The sequence below is a fragment of the Perissodus microlepis genome, chromosome 5, assembly GCF_051167445.1.
Source record: "Perissodus microlepis isolate ML-2025 ecotype Zambia chromosome 5, ASM5116744v1, whole genome shotgun sequence".
Classification (NCBI taxonomy): Eukaryota; Metazoa; Chordata; class Actinopteri; order Cichliformes; family Cichlidae; genus Perissodus; species Perissodus microlepis.
In genome coordinates, this window is record NC_140465.1 from 10,816,462 (window position 1) to 10,834,686 (window position 18,225).

At 42.4% G+C, this 18,225-nt stretch overlaps 1 protein-coding gene across 2 annotated transcripts in view; it reads left to right on the forward strand.

Annotated features, from left to right (window-relative positions):
• The window catches only part of magi1b (membrane associated guanylate kinase, WW and PDZ domain containing 1b), a 135,121-nt gene that overhangs the window by 109,695 nt on the left and 7,201 nt on the right, over positions 1 to 18,225 (forward strand). Inside the window, exons 21-36 of one of the 2 annotated variants that reach the window (XM_084927778.1) lie at positions 168 to 212; positions 700 to 744; positions 1,066 to 1,110; positions 1,317 to 1,361; positions 1,761 to 1,805; positions 2,221 to 2,265; positions 2,504 to 2,548; positions 3,022 to 3,066; positions 5,140 to 5,386; positions 9,316 to 9,407; positions 10,162 to 10,354; positions 11,873 to 12,250; positions 13,896 to 14,099; positions 16,643 to 16,736; positions 16,835 to 16,919; positions 17,778 to 17,921. In XM_084927778.1, coding sequence (XP_084783904.1) covers positions 168 to 212; positions 700 to 744; positions 1,066 to 1,110; positions 1,317 to 1,361; positions 1,761 to 1,805; positions 2,221 to 2,265; positions 2,504 to 2,548; positions 3,022 to 3,066; positions 5,140 to 5,386; positions 9,316 to 9,407; positions 10,162 to 10,354; positions 11,873 to 12,250; positions 13,896 to 14,099; positions 16,643 to 16,736; positions 16,835 to 16,919; positions 17,778 to 17,921 — 1,797 coding nt within the window. The remainder of the gene's footprint in view (positions 1 to 167; positions 213 to 699; positions 745 to 1,065; positions 1,111 to 1,316; positions 1,362 to 1,760; positions 1,806 to 2,220; positions 2,266 to 2,503; positions 2,549 to 3,021; positions 3,067 to 5,139; positions 5,387 to 9,315; positions 9,408 to 10,161; positions 10,355 to 11,872; positions 12,251 to 13,895; positions 14,100 to 16,642; positions 16,737 to 16,834; positions 16,920 to 17,777; positions 17,922 to 18,225) is intronic. The other variant, XM_084927779.1, reaches the window with a different exon arrangement.

Sequence of the window (18,225 nt, forward strand, 5' to 3'; positions counted from 1 at the left end):
GACCTTACTTATTTTAGCAAGATGTTAGCAAACTACAATCTGCCTATGTTACACAATCATGAATACACTGCAAAAAGGCTAGTTGCTAAACTAAAATAGAACCCTCCTCTTGATAATATAAAAGGGTCCTATAGTCTAAACATGTGTTTGCTAATTTTGCTTCGCAGGATGATTTTGAGCCGGATCCTCGATATAGAGAGAACATTAGGAGGGTATGTGATGCTGTTTACATAACGTGAACATTTTTGGACTAAGCTGCCAATGATAAATGTGTTAATGCATAATGTTCTTACTTTATTTACTGGTTGCTTGTGCGATGTTGTCTGTGTGCGACACAAAAACTAAATTGCTGTTAATTCTGTAGCCCATAAAGACAATAAAACATAGTCAGGCCTGACGCCAGCTTAGCATGACACAGCTAATCTTTTAATTTTGGGGAGATATTGTATCCTTCAGGCTCAATAACAGAGAGGAACATTTATCTCACTACAAGCACATAATTTAACAGTCAGTGTTCATGATTGTATTGTACACAAAGTTTGATTTTTTTTTTTTTTGTGAAGCAACCAATGCTACTACCCAGATAATGTGCTTTAAAAGACAGCCTTGCTTATTTCAGCAAGTTATTGCCAAACCACATTCTGCATGTATTTCAGGAGCTTTTTTTGTATTCATTTTTATATTATTATTATTTTCCAGGATAATTTTGCAATGGCTCCTCCAAACAGAGATTATAGAAGAAGGGTACGTGATGTCATTTAAAGTTTTTGAGAGTGAGGTGTAATCATACTGGTGCTGGGCAGATGATAGAGATGGTATTCTTATAATGTTAATACAAAGTGATCATATTTTAATGCATTCAGGCTTAAATTGTCTCACACAGAAAGATATAATGTGTGACTCAACAAACTACTTATGACTGTTAATGCTGTGCTACATAAATGTACATATTACATGAGCATGGAGCCAGAGCATGGAGCTCGGGTGCTACACTGGCCTTGTTGCAGTTTAGAAGTGTCATTCAGGCATTATTAGACTGGACATGTTTGCCAATTTCTTTTGCAGGATGATTTTGAGGTTGCATCTTCATACGCAGATAGCACTAGGAGGGTATGTGTTATTGTTTAGATAGGGTGACGGTTTTAGGAATGAGCCGTCATTGGTGGTGGTTCTATAATTCTTAGCTCACAAGAGAAGTGATGGATAAGGTGCCTGGGAGAGCAGTGTAAATGCTCCATGATGTAATGCCTTTATTAATAGAGGGATTCTGCAGACTGTATGTAACTGAAAATGTGTTTGCCAATATTGTTTTACAGGATGATTTTGAGCCGGGTCCTCGATATAGAGAGAACATTAGGAGGGTATGTGATGCTTTTTACATGACGTGAAGATTTTAGGATTAAGCTCCCAATGATAACTGTGTTAATGCATAATGTTTTTACTGTATTTACTCTTTGGTTGTGTGATGATGTTGGCAGCTTAGCATGACACAGCTAATCTTTGAATTTTGGGGGGATATTGCATCCTTCAGGTTCAATAACAGAGAGGAACATTTATCTCACTACAAGCACACAATTTAAAAATAAGTGTTCATGATTGTATTGTACACAATAATGCATTTTTTTTTTTTTTTTTTTTTTTTTTGGAAGCAACCAATGCTACTACCCAGATAGCTTATTTCAGCAAGTTATTGCCAAACCACATTCTGTATGTATTTCAGGAGCTTCTTTTGTATTCATTTAAAAGTATATATTTTTCAGGATAATTTTGCGATGGCTCCTCCATACAGAGATAACAGAAAAAGGGTACGTGATGTCATTTAGATACATTGAAACTTTTCGCGAATAACCTTGTGTGCGTAGATGGTGCTTATAAAAACAATAGAGGGAATGGGCATGGTGCCAAAGATCATGGGTTTAATGCATGAAGTTTCAATAGAATATTTTAATGCAAGATGTTATTTATGTGAGGCCCTTCAATATAGTTATTGCTCTTAATTTGGTAGTACATATGGACAGATATAGTGTATATCTGTGACAGCACCACTAATACTGAATGACATATGTAGATTTTAGCGTCCCACCTTACATAATATTTAGCATAATGTTTAACATTGCGTTTGATGATGCCCTTCAAATGCTAAACCAAATTCTGCACATATTACAAGATCAAGAGGCTTCAATAAAGAGTCAAGGAGCTAAACTTTGTTTTGTTTTGCAGGATGATTTTGATGTGGAATCTTCATACACAGATAACAGTAGGAGGGTATGTGATATTGTTCAGATGGGGTGAAAGCTTTAGAAATAAGTTGTGATATTGGTGTTGGTTTGATAATCCTAGGCTGATAAATGACACAACGAAAAAGGTGCCAATGATCATTTTAGCATTACATAATGTTTAACATTGCGTTTAGTGTATGAGGCTAAAATGCTCGACGTTTAGAACTTTGATTATTAAAGCACTTTGTAGACTCAATCTGTGATTGCCAATTTTTGTTTTGCAGGATGATTTTGAGATGGATCCTCGGTACAGAGCTTATGGAAGGAGGGTATGTGATCTTTGTTTAGAGAAGGTGAAGGTTTTGGGAATGACCGGTTTGGATAACGGTGATGGGTTGATAACAGTAATTGAATTCTTACAGCAGATAATAGAGCTGATGAACAACTTCCCACTGATAAATGTGAAAAATCATGTTTTTAACATGTTTGAATATCTGAGGCTGATTGGGTGCTGCAGAAAAACTATTGGTGCCATAGCAGGACAGAGCTAAAATGTTCAATTTGTTTTAGATGCCTTGTCCTTAAGGCTTAATAAGATGGGGACCATCATTCAAGTTATAAGTGTACTGTTTTAAAAGCCAGAATTTGCCCTTATATTGGGGTAGAGTATAATATAAACAGATTGTCGACCAAAGACGCTGCTATCCATCTGATGCCTTGTTGAGACAATGCCTAAACCACTTTCTGCACATATTTCAGGAGCTTTTTGCAATTTTCATTTTTTTTATCATTATTTTTCCAGGATGATTTTGCGATGGCTCCTCCATACAACGATTACTCTAGAAGGGTATGTGATATAATTTAGATACAGTACAGAATTTTGGTGGGAGATTGATGTCATGTATGGTGGTGCTAGTTAGGTAATGGTGATGGTGTTCTTGAAAGCGTAACAGAGGTGATGGAAAAGTTGCCAGTGCCAAAACATCAAGTCACTATTAGCTGTGTCTGAGTGAAAGTACAGTAGTACAGTAATAGTATAGTATAATATAGAATAGTTTTGCAGGATGTTTTTCCACTGGCTTCTACTTATAGAGACCACCCTATGTGATTTCAGTTAGCTAGGGAAGAAAACTGTTGGGATGTGTGATGATATTAATGCTGGGTATATGATTATAATGGGATTTCTATAGCAGATAATCGAGGTGATGGGTATGCTTTTTAAATGCATGTTATGTTAAGAAGTTGTATGTGTGCTAAACCAGTGATGCGTCACGTTAAGCAGGACTGAGCTGAGTCTTAGGAAGCAGCAGGATTTGCTTTCATTGACCCACCTTCCAATGCCTCTCGCGTCCCATCTTCTGTCTCTTTAATAAGTTATTGGAGCAGCACAAACCCATGTATTAAACTACTCGCAGGCCACCGAGGGACAACGCAATGACTGCAGAAGGTCAAAATCTAATAGATTCATCAAGTATAGGAGATTTGTTTTCATTTAAGAGGGGGATAGGATTTGGACTTTCTGTGAATCAAACAACAAGAAAAAAATACAGATTGGTTGGCCTGGGTTTTTTTTTGTTTTTTTTTTTTTGTTTTTTTTTTTTTTTGAGCATCAGTCCTCAGGTCTGACTTTAGCATCAACACGACCTGCATTTCTGATTAAGTATATGACTCTATTGATTTATTATTTTTTTTAAGTACACCACAAAACCCAGTGAGGTTCTTTGCAGCACCAGCAGAGTAAGCATTCCAGCTGGAGCCACAGCCCCGACTTAATATTTGCTAAAGCATCAAGCTTATTTTATGTCTAACAAGGATGATGAATATAAACATGAATTGCAGAGGTGTAGGAGAGTGATTCAGCAAGTAATGAGTGTGAAGACATGACTGCACTTTGAAGGCCAAACACTTTGATATTTGAGAACAGACGAGCCACTTGCCTCCACCCTTTCCTGGTATATTTTTGTCTTTGGCGTCCAAAGTAATGTGCAGTCACGTGACGTGAAGAGACTGAACTGCTGTCATTTTCGCTTACCGTCTTAAAATATCGGCCTTTTTTTCCCCGAGCTCTGCCCCGTAACCCTTTCACGTCGCTGGCTTCTTCGCAGCAGTGGAGATTTTGCAGACCGATGGTGACGATGTGGTGCTTGCAAAGGAGAGATGCTGTGACAAGGATGACAAACAGGATCTTAACCGATACTCGCAGCGTACTTGTGCCTGAGCTCGGGATTGTGAGGTTTACTCAGCTCGAATCCTCGAACAGATGCTTAAGTGCGCATGTTATTGAGGGGCGAGTGGCAATTTATAAGCAGTTTTACATTTCTACCTTCACCAGTAAAGTCCTCTCTTCTTTTTAAACCCCTGGAGTGCTTTATTCATTGTGACTATCCCTCCATATACAGCAGGGAATGCAGCTCCTTGTTAATACATTCCACTCTGTTAAACAAAAGGAATAGGCAATGTACTCTTGTAAGTTCCACAGTGTTTTCTCCCATAGCTGAATGACTTAATCATGAGAAACCATTGAGGTCCTCTTTTTTTTTTTTCTCCTTCTTTGTTAGCTTTAAAAGAATTCTCTGCATAAAACAGCTTGATTATTCTTTGTGTTAAATACGGGAGCAACACGACAACGGTTGACATTATACTCTTAGAATGTGCTTCCTTTCACCCCAAGGAGAAGCCATGTTTAATCTTTTTGAACTCTAATTCAGAATTGCTCTGTATTCATGTCTCCGCCGTCCCTGTTCCTCCTCTCACAAACCACAACCCAGATTCATATTTTCTATTCCGCTGTTGACGATGCAATAACCTTCTTTTTTAAATGTTTTTGTCTCCTCCTGTCAGTCATTTTTGAGTTCAGCTTCCATGCTCCTGTGCAGAAGATTTGAAACAGTCAAATGTTATTGATCTGCTTCTCCAACAGCAGTTGTCAAGAAAGGACAGCCAGAACAGCTCCCAGCATAGTGTTTCCAGCCACCGGAGCGCGCACACAGACTCGCCTGTGCACTCTTCCCTGGCACCCGCTCTCAGTGAGAGCAACGCGCCCCCACCTCCCTCGCAGCCTTTGCCGGGACTCCCAATCCAGGACTCCCCAGGAGACGGGACCATCCAGAGAAAACCGGACCCCTTTAAGATTTGGGCCCAGTCCAGGAGCATGTATGAAAGTAGGCGTAAGTATATTCATTTCTGGTGGCGGTTGGATGAGGGCAGCATGGGGTATTGGCTCGGTGCAGACCCTTGGTGTCTTGGTGGTACTGCTCATTTTGGGGAACGTTTTGTGCTTGTAAGTAAGCTGGGTCAGATATTTATATTTATTTATTGATCTATGTTTTACTAAGGACTGGCTTGCGCTCAAATGCTCCACTGCACATAGAGTGATTAACAAATATATTATACCGCCTGTGATAAAACAATAAAACATAAATATTGTAGGAGTCTGTCAAAGAAATTTGTTTGTTGTTGTTATTTATTAGGCAAATGACAAATTGAATTCATATTTTTATACCCAAATTTGAGCTGGCACACTGGACTTCACAGAGAAGTCAGAAATTATATATACATTTTTTTTAAAAGTCTGATGTTCTGTTCAACCAGTAAAACTTTTCTGTTCAGGGATGCAAATTAATGACCATAATTGAGCTTTGTTATTTTTTCAGCTTTCTTTAATGTAAAATATTGAATTTAAAGCATTTGGCATTAACCTCCTAAGACCCGAACTCTTCCACAGCATGCATTTTTAATTTCTCTTTGATATTTGGGCTGATTGGGACCTGATGAATGTAAAAACAAAGAATTACCAGATTTTTTTTTTTTACCTAATTTTTGTTTCTAAGAAAAATGAGATCCACATATGAGGATATTCGTTTAAAATTTCGATAGAACAGTAGCAGTATAATGTCCTCGTAAGTGGATATCAGGCCCTTGTAGAGCAAAATTGAGTATTTTGGTCTAAATAACCCAAAATGTGATGTCCACATATGTGGATGCCAGGTCCTAGGAGGTTAAATATATGGTTTAGAATCAGGGGTGTCAAACTCCAGGCCTCGAGGGCCTGTGTCCTGCAGGTTTTAGACCTGTCCTTGATCTAACGCAGCTGATTTAAATGGCTAAATTACCTCCTCAACATGTCTTGAAGTTCTCCCGAGGCTGGTAATGAAGTAATCATTTGATTCAGGTGTGCTGACCCAGGGTGAGATCTAAAACCTGCAGGACACCGGTCCTTGAGGCCTGGAGTTCCCCACCGCTGGTTTAGATAAAAGAGCTTGTGCATGCTGGTGGATTTACCATTACAGAAAAATAAATAAAGATTTTGGAAGTTATCAATACTGTTAATTCAGGGCATAAACCTTACATTGGGAGGACATTGTAGAATGTAAAATCAATTCACCTACATATTTTCATATGTACTCCGTCACTGCCTTGAAGGAAAACTGCTGATAGATGTCAGTGATGGTAGATGAGGAGCTTAGCTAATAAAGAAAGCCGTTTACATTTGTTTGTATATAGGCTGTCTTGTAAAATTACTAGAATCTAGCTTTATGGCTACAGGTACATGTATTTTTTTTCTGGCATAGCCATGGCAAGCATCTTCTTGGTTTTTTTTCCCAAGCTAAGCTAATTGGCTTTTCTTTCACATTTAGCATTCAGCTATCAAAGTGGTGTCAATCTTTGAAATTGAGACTCCACAAGAAACTGAATAGTAATAGTATTTCCCAAAAGAGCTAGCATGCTACTTTGTTACTTTGTTACTAGCTGTAGACGTATAGGCCTCCAGTGTGTTGTTGATTGTGTCCTTTTAAAATTACTAGTTGCCGCTTTCACCCAGTGCCAGACAACAGCACCACTGACACACTTTTATTTTAGACTTCCCTTAAGAGGCACATGGTGTATAATTAGTACAAGAGTGGAGTAGATGTTGGCGGATTGTAAACCTCCCCACCCCCCGCCTTGGCAAAGCAAGGGGATTGCACTAATTAAAAAGAATAACCATCATATTCATTGTCAAGTAAAAAAAAAAAAAAAGAGAGACATCTGCAAAGGGTTTTTATTCTTTCATTTATTTATTTTTTAAAGATCTAATCAGTTTTCCAGGCGCACTTGTTGAGGATTTTCATTATTTAGATGGCTATGAAGAATGAAAAATGAAGGGCTGAGCATAGGCAGTGGTTCAGACACCTGTTGGAAAGCTGCCATGATTAGTTGAGAGTCAATAGTATTTGATTTTGTAATAAATAAATGAATAACAATAATAGAAATGGAGTAAAAGAATCCACAACCAAGGGCGGGAGGGATGTTGTCTACATACCCGCCCTCATATGATGACATCCCAATAGGGGATTTCTAAATTGCCCAGCCAGTTTGATCTGGTAAAATGTTAGAAAAGCAAAAACAAAGAATAATAATAGGAGAGTTGATCAAAACATTTGAAGGGTATGTAAAGAGAAATATAAGAGAAAGCTGAGCACTCTGAGGTATAGAGTCACAAGGAGAAACACCTTGAACAGCACGGGATGAACAGCAGGTGTAAAACCTCCACTTCCTCACGCTTCATTGAGCTCTCTCCATAAAACTCACTCCATAGTTCTCAGGCCTTGGATAGGGCAGAGACATTTTTCCACGCAGCATTCACTATAATGAAAAATTATGCCGAGATCAAGGTCTTTAAACTTACCGTGCAGGGAGTGATTTCCATTTGCAGGAAGAAAACGTCCCAAAATCTCGCACAGCATTAGCCTGCTGTAAAAGCGGAGGAAGCTTGCTCGTGCTTTTGTTGGGCTTCATTATGATTATTTTGGGTTTTTTTAAAAAAAAAAAATTATCTCCTTTTTTGTAACATCATCACTCACAGCTTTGAATAGGGCTGTCTATCTTGGGAAAATATTGATCCGTTCATGCCCAGTTGCCTCACTGTGGGGATCACTTATGGGTCTATTAATGGGCAGGAGCAGCGTGTGCAGTTGACCTTCCTGAGTGCAGATTGCGACAGTTAGCCTTTGACTCTTTCCTCCTCCAGTTCCTCCACAGTAACCCTGTGATAGATTGGAAGAGATAGCTGCGCTCCGTGGGGATTTTAAGTGTTGACTGAAGGAGCAGATTGGAAGCAGACTGCTTATGCTTTCTGCCACCCCACCCTCTCTTAGTGGTTTTAGCGGCCTTGGCAGCAGCAGCTTCAGCTGGAGCAAAAAAGGAAATCTCCCTGAGAGATGTTTGTCTGCACACATAGCACATCTGCGCCCATGGAAATGCATGCACACGTACTCATATGGGGATTCAAAGCCGCGTATTTAAAGCAAAGAAGCTCCTATGTACAATGGGATAAGGCCACACGCATGCAAATCATCTCCTCCTGTCCTCTGGGCTCTGAGCTCGCTTCAGTCTCCCCTGCTACATTAACCATGAGCTGTCTCTCGCTGCGGTGCGATGCCTCTTTTATATCGCGACACCTTTCGAGTTACTAGCGTACGCACACGGTTGCCTCGTGGCTACGAGTGTGCTGTGACTAGCCATACTCAGGGTGCGGGGTCAGGTGGAAGGTGCACTCCAGCATAGCCAAATGATGCATCGCGTGTCACACATCACCTCACAAGAGAAACACTGTAGCCCATTTGAACATCTCTAAGGTTGTCTCAAAAAGCTGCGAGAAAGTGAAACTATACTCGGAAACGATCAGAAGGGAATTATAGTCTGATCGTTTCTAATTATGGGAACAATGGACACTGATATCTTTTTTTCTCAGCCTGTCTTTTCAGTTTGTTTTAGCTCTAAAATTATACTCCTGGCCCAAAATAGATCCTTTTTATCTTTTGATGACTCGTTTTTTTTTTGTTTTTGTTTTTTTTACTGTCTTTGTACAGTGTGCTACCACAGTGACAAAGCTTTGAACACAAATGATGACAGTATTTACATGCTGACATAAACAAACATATCTGATTGTCTCAGAACAGCAGGTGTATCCATTATGATCACACTGTGGTTGGCTTATTGTGTACCTGAGGGTATTAAATGAAATGTCTGAAGGCATCACGGTGCAGGAATAGAGATCCCACAAGGCCGACTGTGCTTGTGCATAAGTGTTTATGGCAGCTTGTTGATTTCACAGTTCCAGACTTCCAGGAGCAGGACATTTTCCTGTGGAGGAAGGACACGGGGTTTGGCTTCAGGATCCTCGGAGGCAACGAGCCAGGAGAGCCTGTGAGTCTCTCTCTCCCTCAATCTTTTTCAATCTCACGGCTGAAATCTCTCCAGTTTGCGTTTCAATTTCCTCACTTTTCACCGTACATCTCCAAAGAAATGGATAAACTGACAAGATTGTGTAGCTTGAATGATGAAAAGGATGCTATATTCCCAGCACTAGTGGGAGCAGCAGCTATAGGATTTTCTTTCAACAGTCTCAACACAGCAGTTCTTATCTTCCCCTTGTGTGCGTTTCCATGCTTGTGTATTGGAATTCAGCAATTTCATATCTGTGATTGCTTCTCTCTGATCTGACCAATGTAGCCTTAACCAGTCAGGGAAGAAAAAAAAAACCCTGCACACACACCATTTCTTTTTTTCTTTTCCTTTAAAGAGTCAAAGTTGTTTGTTCTTGTTTACACTAGCCTGCACTGCGTCCCCCCCCCTCTTTTCTTGAAGGGGGAAAAAAAATAATGATTTACTTTAGAGCTTGGCTTGGGTTACTGCTGTTACAGGCTTGAGAGAATAGTAAAGATTTAATGCTGAAGTTTAAATTGTAGCTGTACAGCATGCCAAGTTTATGGCCGCTGAGAAAATCGACACATTTTTATATGTCATGCACTTTAATATCGTACTTTTTCTTTTTAGAATACCGCTTGATCGCTTTCCATGCATTTATTTTGCAAAGGTGCGGCGTAACGTATAGCTGCGCAGTCTTTGTCGACGCGTGCTTTCGAATGCACGGCAACCTCATTCGTCTGCTGCGTTTCAGATCTACATTGGCCACATAGTCAAGTATGGGGCCGCAGATGAAGATGGACGCCTGCGATCCGGTGATGAGCTGATATGCGTGGATGGAACGGCAGTGGTGGGAAAGTCGCACCAACTGGTGGTCCAGCTGATGCAGCAGGCTGCCAAGCAGGGCCATGTCAACCTCACAGTGCGGCGCAAAACCACTTACGCTGGTAAGAAACAAGCAGCTCGAGATGGAGGAGTAGTTTAAGCTTTTTAAAGACCTCCTAAGAGGTCCAAGAGAGGGTTTTTACTGAAGTCCAAGAATACATTCAGGTTATTGTGGCTCAGGACGTAGAGTAGGTCATTTACTCCAGTCCACATAGCAAAGTGTCTGTAAGATACTGAAAGGAAAACTGATTCTGATACATCATCCACCAATATGTGGTTCTGTGAAAATACACAGATGGATAGAAAATAGCACCGTAAGAATGTGGCAGTCCATTTATTATTGAATTCTACTGATTTTACTTCAAATAACAGTGACAAATAATACTGCAGAACTTTTAAAGTGTACTGCAAAAGACAAACAGGTATATCCGTCCACAGTGCAACCAATCAGAACATGTTTTATTAAGTTCGTTAATTTCAAGTAGTTTCAAGTTAAGCTAGTAGCTTTGTTGACCAATAGTCCAAAAATGACCATCATTTGTTTCTCTATTTAGATTCCTTTATGCAGGATTCAGAATTAGCAGAACCGTAATTTTTTGTTTTGTTTTATAAATTGCAAAAAGTAAATATCTCTAACTGATCAGTTTGTTTACATATAGTGTATTCACTGATAACATGTCAGTGAATTTTAATGTGTATTGAATCAGTTTTGAGAGCAGTCTGAGATGGCTTCATTTATATTCGGTTTTTGCAGCTTTGCTTACAGTAAAACATTGTTCAGTTTTAGAAATGCACTCCCTGCTTTACCAACAGCCACATTTATGTCAGTCATACTTCCATCAGGAGCCCAGAGGCCTTCTTAATCTATATCTAAGGTCAACCTTTCGCCTTTCTAGAATTTAGTGTGGGCGTGGAAGTGGTCAGCCGCTACCACGGGCTAACACCCACGCCCCACCGCTGACTTCACTCCGGTCAACACAGCTCTGCTCCTTTAAAAAAAAAAAAAAAAAAAGGCCCATAAATATGATGGAGAGGGTGGCCAACCTTCGGCCCAATGACAGCAGCCAGACATTAGTGCATTGCTGCTCCCTGTCTGCCTCAGAGCGTCGAGAATATGAGGCGCCTTCCTTGAGCAGCTGTGCAGGAAATGAAATGTGGAATGAAATGTCCAGATAGAGCAGGCAGACCACGTCCTCGGTTCATCTTTTGTTGGAAACAGATGAGAGGAGAGATTGGTGAAGAGGCCTTCTTCCAAAGCTGTCCTTTTTTTTAAATCATAAGATAAACTAGGTGTGCCAGAGGAGCTAAATATCTGTTATTTGCCTCCTTTAATATTGTACTGCTCACGTAACGTTTAGGGATGTTCTCATATTTTTTGCACAGCTTTGCTTTCATTACATTAGGTTCTCACTCTGTTTTGTACATGATTGTCTCCTGAATGTCTCACCTTTGGTTTCACTTCCCTTGTGATCTTTTACTGTTAATCTTCTATATCTGTGTTTTTCTTACCCTCCTGTTTGCACTTTGCACCTCATCTATGTATCTTTCTCACCATATCCTCCTCCTCCTGCCATTTTTAGTTAAAGCAGAGGGAGACATGCCTCCATCGCCGGCGTCTTCGCACCACAGCAGCACCCAGGCGCCCAGTCTCACAGAAGATATTGGGAAGCGCACCCCACAGGGCAGCCAGAACTCCCTCAACACAGTGAGCTCCGGCAGCGGCTCCACCTCTGGCATTGGCAGTGGTGGAGGAGGCGGAGTGGGTGGCGGGGGCGGCGGCGGCGCCGTGGTCGCCGCTGCGGCCGCCACCACCTCCTCTCAGCCACCCATCGCCACCCCCGCTGTCGTCTCGTCCGCTTTGCAGCCCTACGACGTAGAGATCCGCCGCGGCGAGAACGAAGGATTCGGTTTCGTCATCGTCTCATCGGTGTCGAGGCCCGAAGCTGGCACCACCTTCGGTAAGCACGAGCACCCGCAAACACCACCACCAGCGCACCGTTGATGGCGGCACATGCTGTTATTTCAAAAATCACTTCTACTCAGCAAAAACCCGAATCACACTTTAGCTTTTGCTTCATCACCGGGGCCTTTTATCTTCTCGTCTGCACTACTGGAATCGTTTGAATCCTCTATAAAAACCACTGAACGCTAAATAGCCTGACAGCCAGTGCACAGTCTGGCTATTTACAGTCCCACCAGATCAATATCAACACTCTTCAAAGAAGTGGTTCTTCTTTCTCATTTTCATCTGAGCCTGTCAAACCAAGACACTGAAACGCTTTCTTTGCCTGCAGCTGCTGCTCACACTCACATAAGGCTTTCATAATTGATCACAAGTGAAGTAGGTCTTACATAAAGCCACTTGTATTATTCAGCTGAACTTAAATGGCTTGTGCGGAGCAGGTTGGCACTAAAATCCTAATAGCAGTTTAATGAGAATGAGCACTGCAAGAAAGATAAATAGGGGAAATGATCAACGTGAATGGGTTCTATTTATTTTCCAGCATATGATTAGAGATATTCGCTTACTCAAACTTTATCTTCTTTTCTCTTCTTTTTTGTGAGGTTCTTTTTCATTGCATAGCTGGTGAATGGTGTAGTTTTTCTCTGTTTGATATTGCACAGCAACGCAAGTAAATCAGATTCAGCGTTGCTTTTACAAACTCGTAGCACTGCATCTTTTCTACTCGTACTCCATGTACATTTTTTGCTCGCTGCTATGGCTTCCTACCTACACTAGAAGGACATTGCACCATGCTCTTCTCTCCCTGTGTGGGTGTACAGCACTGGAAAGGTCTGTGAACGCTTAGCTTTACAGATTGGCTTTTTTTTTTTTCTTCTTTTTTTAAAGTGAAGCTCCTTTTCACAGGCCAAAGCAGAAAGCATAGGCTAGTAGATGAGCTATATTTCATTTCAGTTAACGTGTAAAGGAAGAGTTATCTCTCTGCTGCTCTTGATATTTCACAGTCCTAGATGGTTAGGTTTATTCAGGGGGACAGAAACGGGTTGGGATCAGATGAGTTTGTTGTGTATTAAAAGTGTGAATGCAGCGGGAAGGATGGAAGAATAATAATGAAAAGTAAGGAGGGGAGAGGGTGGTGAGAGTAATGAGTGATTGGGGGCGTCAGTCTGTAGTGACTGATGTCGGCCTGCAGAGTGAAACAAACAGAGAGACTTCAGGGTAGCTGGTGAGATGTCAGCTCTGATGTATGTTTGCAGAGTCTAACTTTCTGCAGTTGCAGGTGTTTGGGATGTAGATGAAACAGAGCTCTAACATAACAAGAGTTTTTTTTAGACGTTGAAAACTATTTAGAGAAAATAGTAAGACAAATCCTCCTATTTCTTTGCAGTGCACATTTAAATTGACCCTTCTTTTCCAGTGCTTGCATATTATCCTCTTCTTCTTCTCGGTGACTTTTGCTTGGCTGACTGTTGGCTGCGGGTCAATTAACCTTAACCCTTCTTGGTCCTCTTCTTCTGCTCCTTCCCCACTTTTCCCTCCCGTTTTCCTCCTCTCACCAAACACAATCCCCCAACATTTACACGCGCAAACACACACTCAATCACGCATGCATTACACATCCACATCGATGCTGACCATAGCTGGAAATGCTTGTGTGGCCATGCCCCACAAAATAGGACGCATCATTGAGGGAAGCCCAGCAGACCGCTGCGGGAAGTTGAAAGTCGGCGACCGCATCCTGGCTGTGAATGGATGCTCGATCACCAACAAGTCCCACTCGGACATCGTCAACCTCATCAAGGAGGCTGGAAACACAGTTACACTACGCATCATTCCTGGAGATGGTGAGTAGAGAAAAGCGAATCCAAAACCAGGTCTGAATTTTTTCCCCATATCAGCTATTATTAGATTCCTGATTATGTTTGAGGAGACTTGTTCTCACTTTCCTGGGTTGTTGTTGTTGTTATTAAGTATTCCTTCGGTGTTATGTAAAGTCTGCACTTTCTTCAGTGGCTTTCAAAGTGACTATAACGCCTCCGCAGTGTTGACAGGAGTGATTCTTTGGGGATATTTGGGAGGTTGCTGGGTTTTTGTTTTTTTTTTTTTTGGTATTTTTTAGCTTTCACGTTCCTGCCTTTGGCGTGCCCGCATTTTTAAAACATGCAAGAGCCATTTAGATTTCGGTGTGCATGTGTGCGTGAGCGGAGAGAGGGCGAGCGAGACAGGCACCGAGAGATGCTGAATTTCCTCTGTGCATGTGGGTGTGTCTCCTCTGTCAAAGTGGATTTAAGGAAAAGTTTGTGTGCATTGTATGTTGCGCTGTGCAGCTGAGAACTGTCTGTGCTTTGTGCTGACATATCACCCTGGCGTGCTTCACAAATGCTATTTAATTAAGCATGTGTGCGTGAGTGCACACGGAAAGGCAATACTCCCTGTCAACCTGCACAGTGGTAGGAATAGGAGCTATTTGTCCGCCGCTCGTTGCTTTCCGCCTCGCTTCTTATGGATGGAGAGGGTTTTTTGTTTCTCCCTTCAGAGCAGTTGATGAGAACAGTGAGCCAAAATTGCTCTGCCAAGAAGACACAGATAGAGCAAGAGAGAAGGCGCTGGCGAGGAATAACTGGATATGCTTTATCGGAAAAGTTCTGGTTTGTGTTTATGTGCATGTGTCAAACAACCAGACGCCGTCTGACACAGAGGCAGAAAGAGTGTCGGGCAGAGATGGTGGCTTGTGTTTCTAAACTTGTGCCTCTGAATGACTGTTCTGGCTGCCTCCGTTTACAAATGGCTGAGCATCGCCAATTTCTTTGTGGATCAGTCCAATCTTTAAGCTTTCTGATGGGAATGAGCGCCATAGCGAGAGCTTCCTCTAAAGGTGAAGTCTGATTCAGCTCAACTCTCCCACCGTGTGAGAGCACAGATGGAGTTTTGTAGTAGCTGATGCTCGGTACGCCTGCAGTGTCGAGGAAACGAGCATGGGAGTCTTCCTGCTGCTGCTCAGTAATACATGTACAAGAAACTAATACCTTCATCAGAGCTGATGTCTCTGCAGCATAAATTTGGAGCACAGACAAAGCCCTCATTCTTTCCACTGTGTGAGAAAAGAGAGCTAGACATGCTGTATGCGATATGATTTTTATTGTTAGCACATATTGTATTTTAAGTGTAATCTGTAGCTCTCGTATCCTTTTACCCTCTGTAGTGCTCATTTTCTTTACCTCCCTTGAATTGATTGTACCTGCTGTCCTTCCCGGCTCACGCCATTCAGGGCTGGAGGGCAAATGCGTGGTCAAAGCCACAGACGAATTACAGAACGCTTCAGTTCCTTTTCTGTGCACGTTTTATTTACTTATTTATTTAGTTAAGCGAGAAAGGGGAAAGCAGGCAGTAGGTCGCACGCAGAATAGAAGTAATATCCGGAGAGAAAGCAGTCGGAGGAGAGACGAATGAAGAGAGGCGACAAAAAAAGGAAGCGATTCATGCAAATCAAGCAGAGGGAAAGATAGTGATAGTGTTTTTACAGGAGTTAAACGTGAGACTGCAAAACTGAAAGAGTGGTTGAAGGTTTTCCTTGTGGTTCCCCTCTTTGCCGTCTCAAGTGAAGCTCACCTCACCCGCACTCCCGCTCGAGTGGTCGACACTGTAGATCTTGAGCAGCGGGCAAAGGAATGGTTGAGCCACCAGGCTCCAGTGGAGTACCGGAGGGAAAGGAGATTAATAGGTGAGAAGGGAAGTGACCATGAGAAGAATGGCGAGTAGCAGACTGGGGAAGGGGAGGTGCAGAGTTGTAATCAAATGTAGGATGCCTGTAGATGGCCAAGAAGGATGAGGTCGTTAGATAAAACAAAGGTTTCTTTATGCAGCAGGTGTCGCGTGATGACGGCCTGTCTGGTGTTTTTCACTGATAACTGAAAATGAGTGGATCAGTGCAGCGATAAAAGACAGAGTAAGCACGAGCTCTAATGCCACTGGCGTAGATGTTCCCTACTTGACAATTCAGAGGCAGAAAGGATTAGTTTCAGTCCTAAATGTGATGTACAGCCTTTGGACGTTTACCAAATGATTAATGGCACAAACCGCAGTATTACCCAAGTGTCCGGGAACATGGCTAAGTGGTGAAAGAAGCCTGGAAACTGGTTTTGAGCCTCGTGGTGGACCCTGTAGGTCAGGTTGACACAAGGAAAACAATGTGAAATTTAATTATGTCGCCCAGGCTTTCAAGGAAACTGCAGAGACTTCTGTTAGAGAATGACAGCATATTCAATTACAAGCCTTTTTCCCCCCCGTCTCCTCATTGGTTGAAAAACACAATCATTCTTGTTCTTTGTTTTTGTTTTGTGTGTTATCTCATGTGACGATATACTTGCTCTTCTTCCGCCCTCCGCAGAATCATCGAACGCATCTCTGTTGACAAATGCAGAGAAGATCGCCACTATAACCACTACTCACACCGCTCAGCAGCAGGCCGCACCGGAGGCCAGGTGAGGAGCACGGCAGAAAACAGACTTGCCTAATAATGAAATGTCTTTTGGAGCGACCCCTCGCTTAGGCCTCATATTTCACGCCTTTTCTGTTTCAGGACCAACACTAAACCAAAACAGGAGTCATTTGCCCCGCAAGCCGCCCCTCCCCAGCCCCCCACGCAGCAACCCCCAAGCACTCAGGTGAGGAAGAGAGGCGCCGCAGTCTTAGCAGTTACATCAGTCATGCGGACACCCATCCATTTCATGTCTCCATCAAAACACGCCGGTCCTCTACACTCCATCAACTTTTCTACCCACATCTAATCTACATTTGTCTCTTCATACATCCATTCAGCTGTTTCGCGATATCTAAACAGTCATTCATCCCCTCTCCTGTCCCTCCATCTACCAACTAATATACCCACTTACCTTCCCAAGGACAAACCAAGTGCATTTTTATTTATTTATCTCTTTACGCGACCTGCTGGCGTTATCTGAGTGTGCATATTAAGGAAAGCCTGTTTGCTTTCAAAGTAGCCCCTCAGTCCACTCTGTTCACCGCTGAATTAATCTGCTGGTGTGGAGATGGCTTTCACAGATAGCATTGATCCTCCAGCAGAGGAGATTAGGAGGGCGTAAAGACAGGAGCTGCTGAGGCTGTCTGCCCGTCCTTGTGTGGTTCCCAGACCTCCTTCTCTCTCTTCGTCTGCGCCCTCTCTACTTTTTCAGGCCAGGGCCCACGGCATCAATAATTCAGCGTCCTTACACCTGAGCATATGCATGTCCACACACAGTCACACACACGCACGCACACACCCGCGCACACACGAAGGGGAAAAGCGTAGCACAACTGTTAAGGTGAGACTTGCCTGAAGGTGGCAATTGTCCCTTGCTTCTGAAATAGGATCCCCCTTCAAAGGAGACACGCACACACAAGCACGCACAAACGCAGACACACGCGCACACTTGAAACCTGAATCACAAAGGTGACTTTGATGCAAACATCTCCTTTCTCCTCTCACTCTCTCTCCCTCCACACATGGCGTCTGACTCCATCAGGATTCTGAGTTCTACTCCGTGGACCTGGAGCGAGACAACAAAGGCTTCGGCTTCAGCCTGCGAGGAGGCCGCGAGTACAACATGGACCTGTACGTGCTGAGGTTAGCCGAGGACGGAGCAGCTGTTCGCAACGGAAAGATGATGGTATGGACACACAAATGGGAAACGCAGAAGCTCAGAGGTTGTTTTCTCGGGGTCTTGAAAGGGTCACGCCACCAAACACTGAAGTTTAGTTTGACCATCATAAGAACTAGTGCTGGAAAAACAGCACTTACCCAAGTAACACTGCAATCTCGTCCTCTGTGCTCATATTTAGACCATACAAATTTATGACAGACAGCCTTTTTTGCAGCCACATAACATGGAGCTGTTTTACAGGAAATGTTGGACGGCCTATTGAAATGTAACCACTGCTTGTACCCCTTTAATATTATACTTAATTATGGAA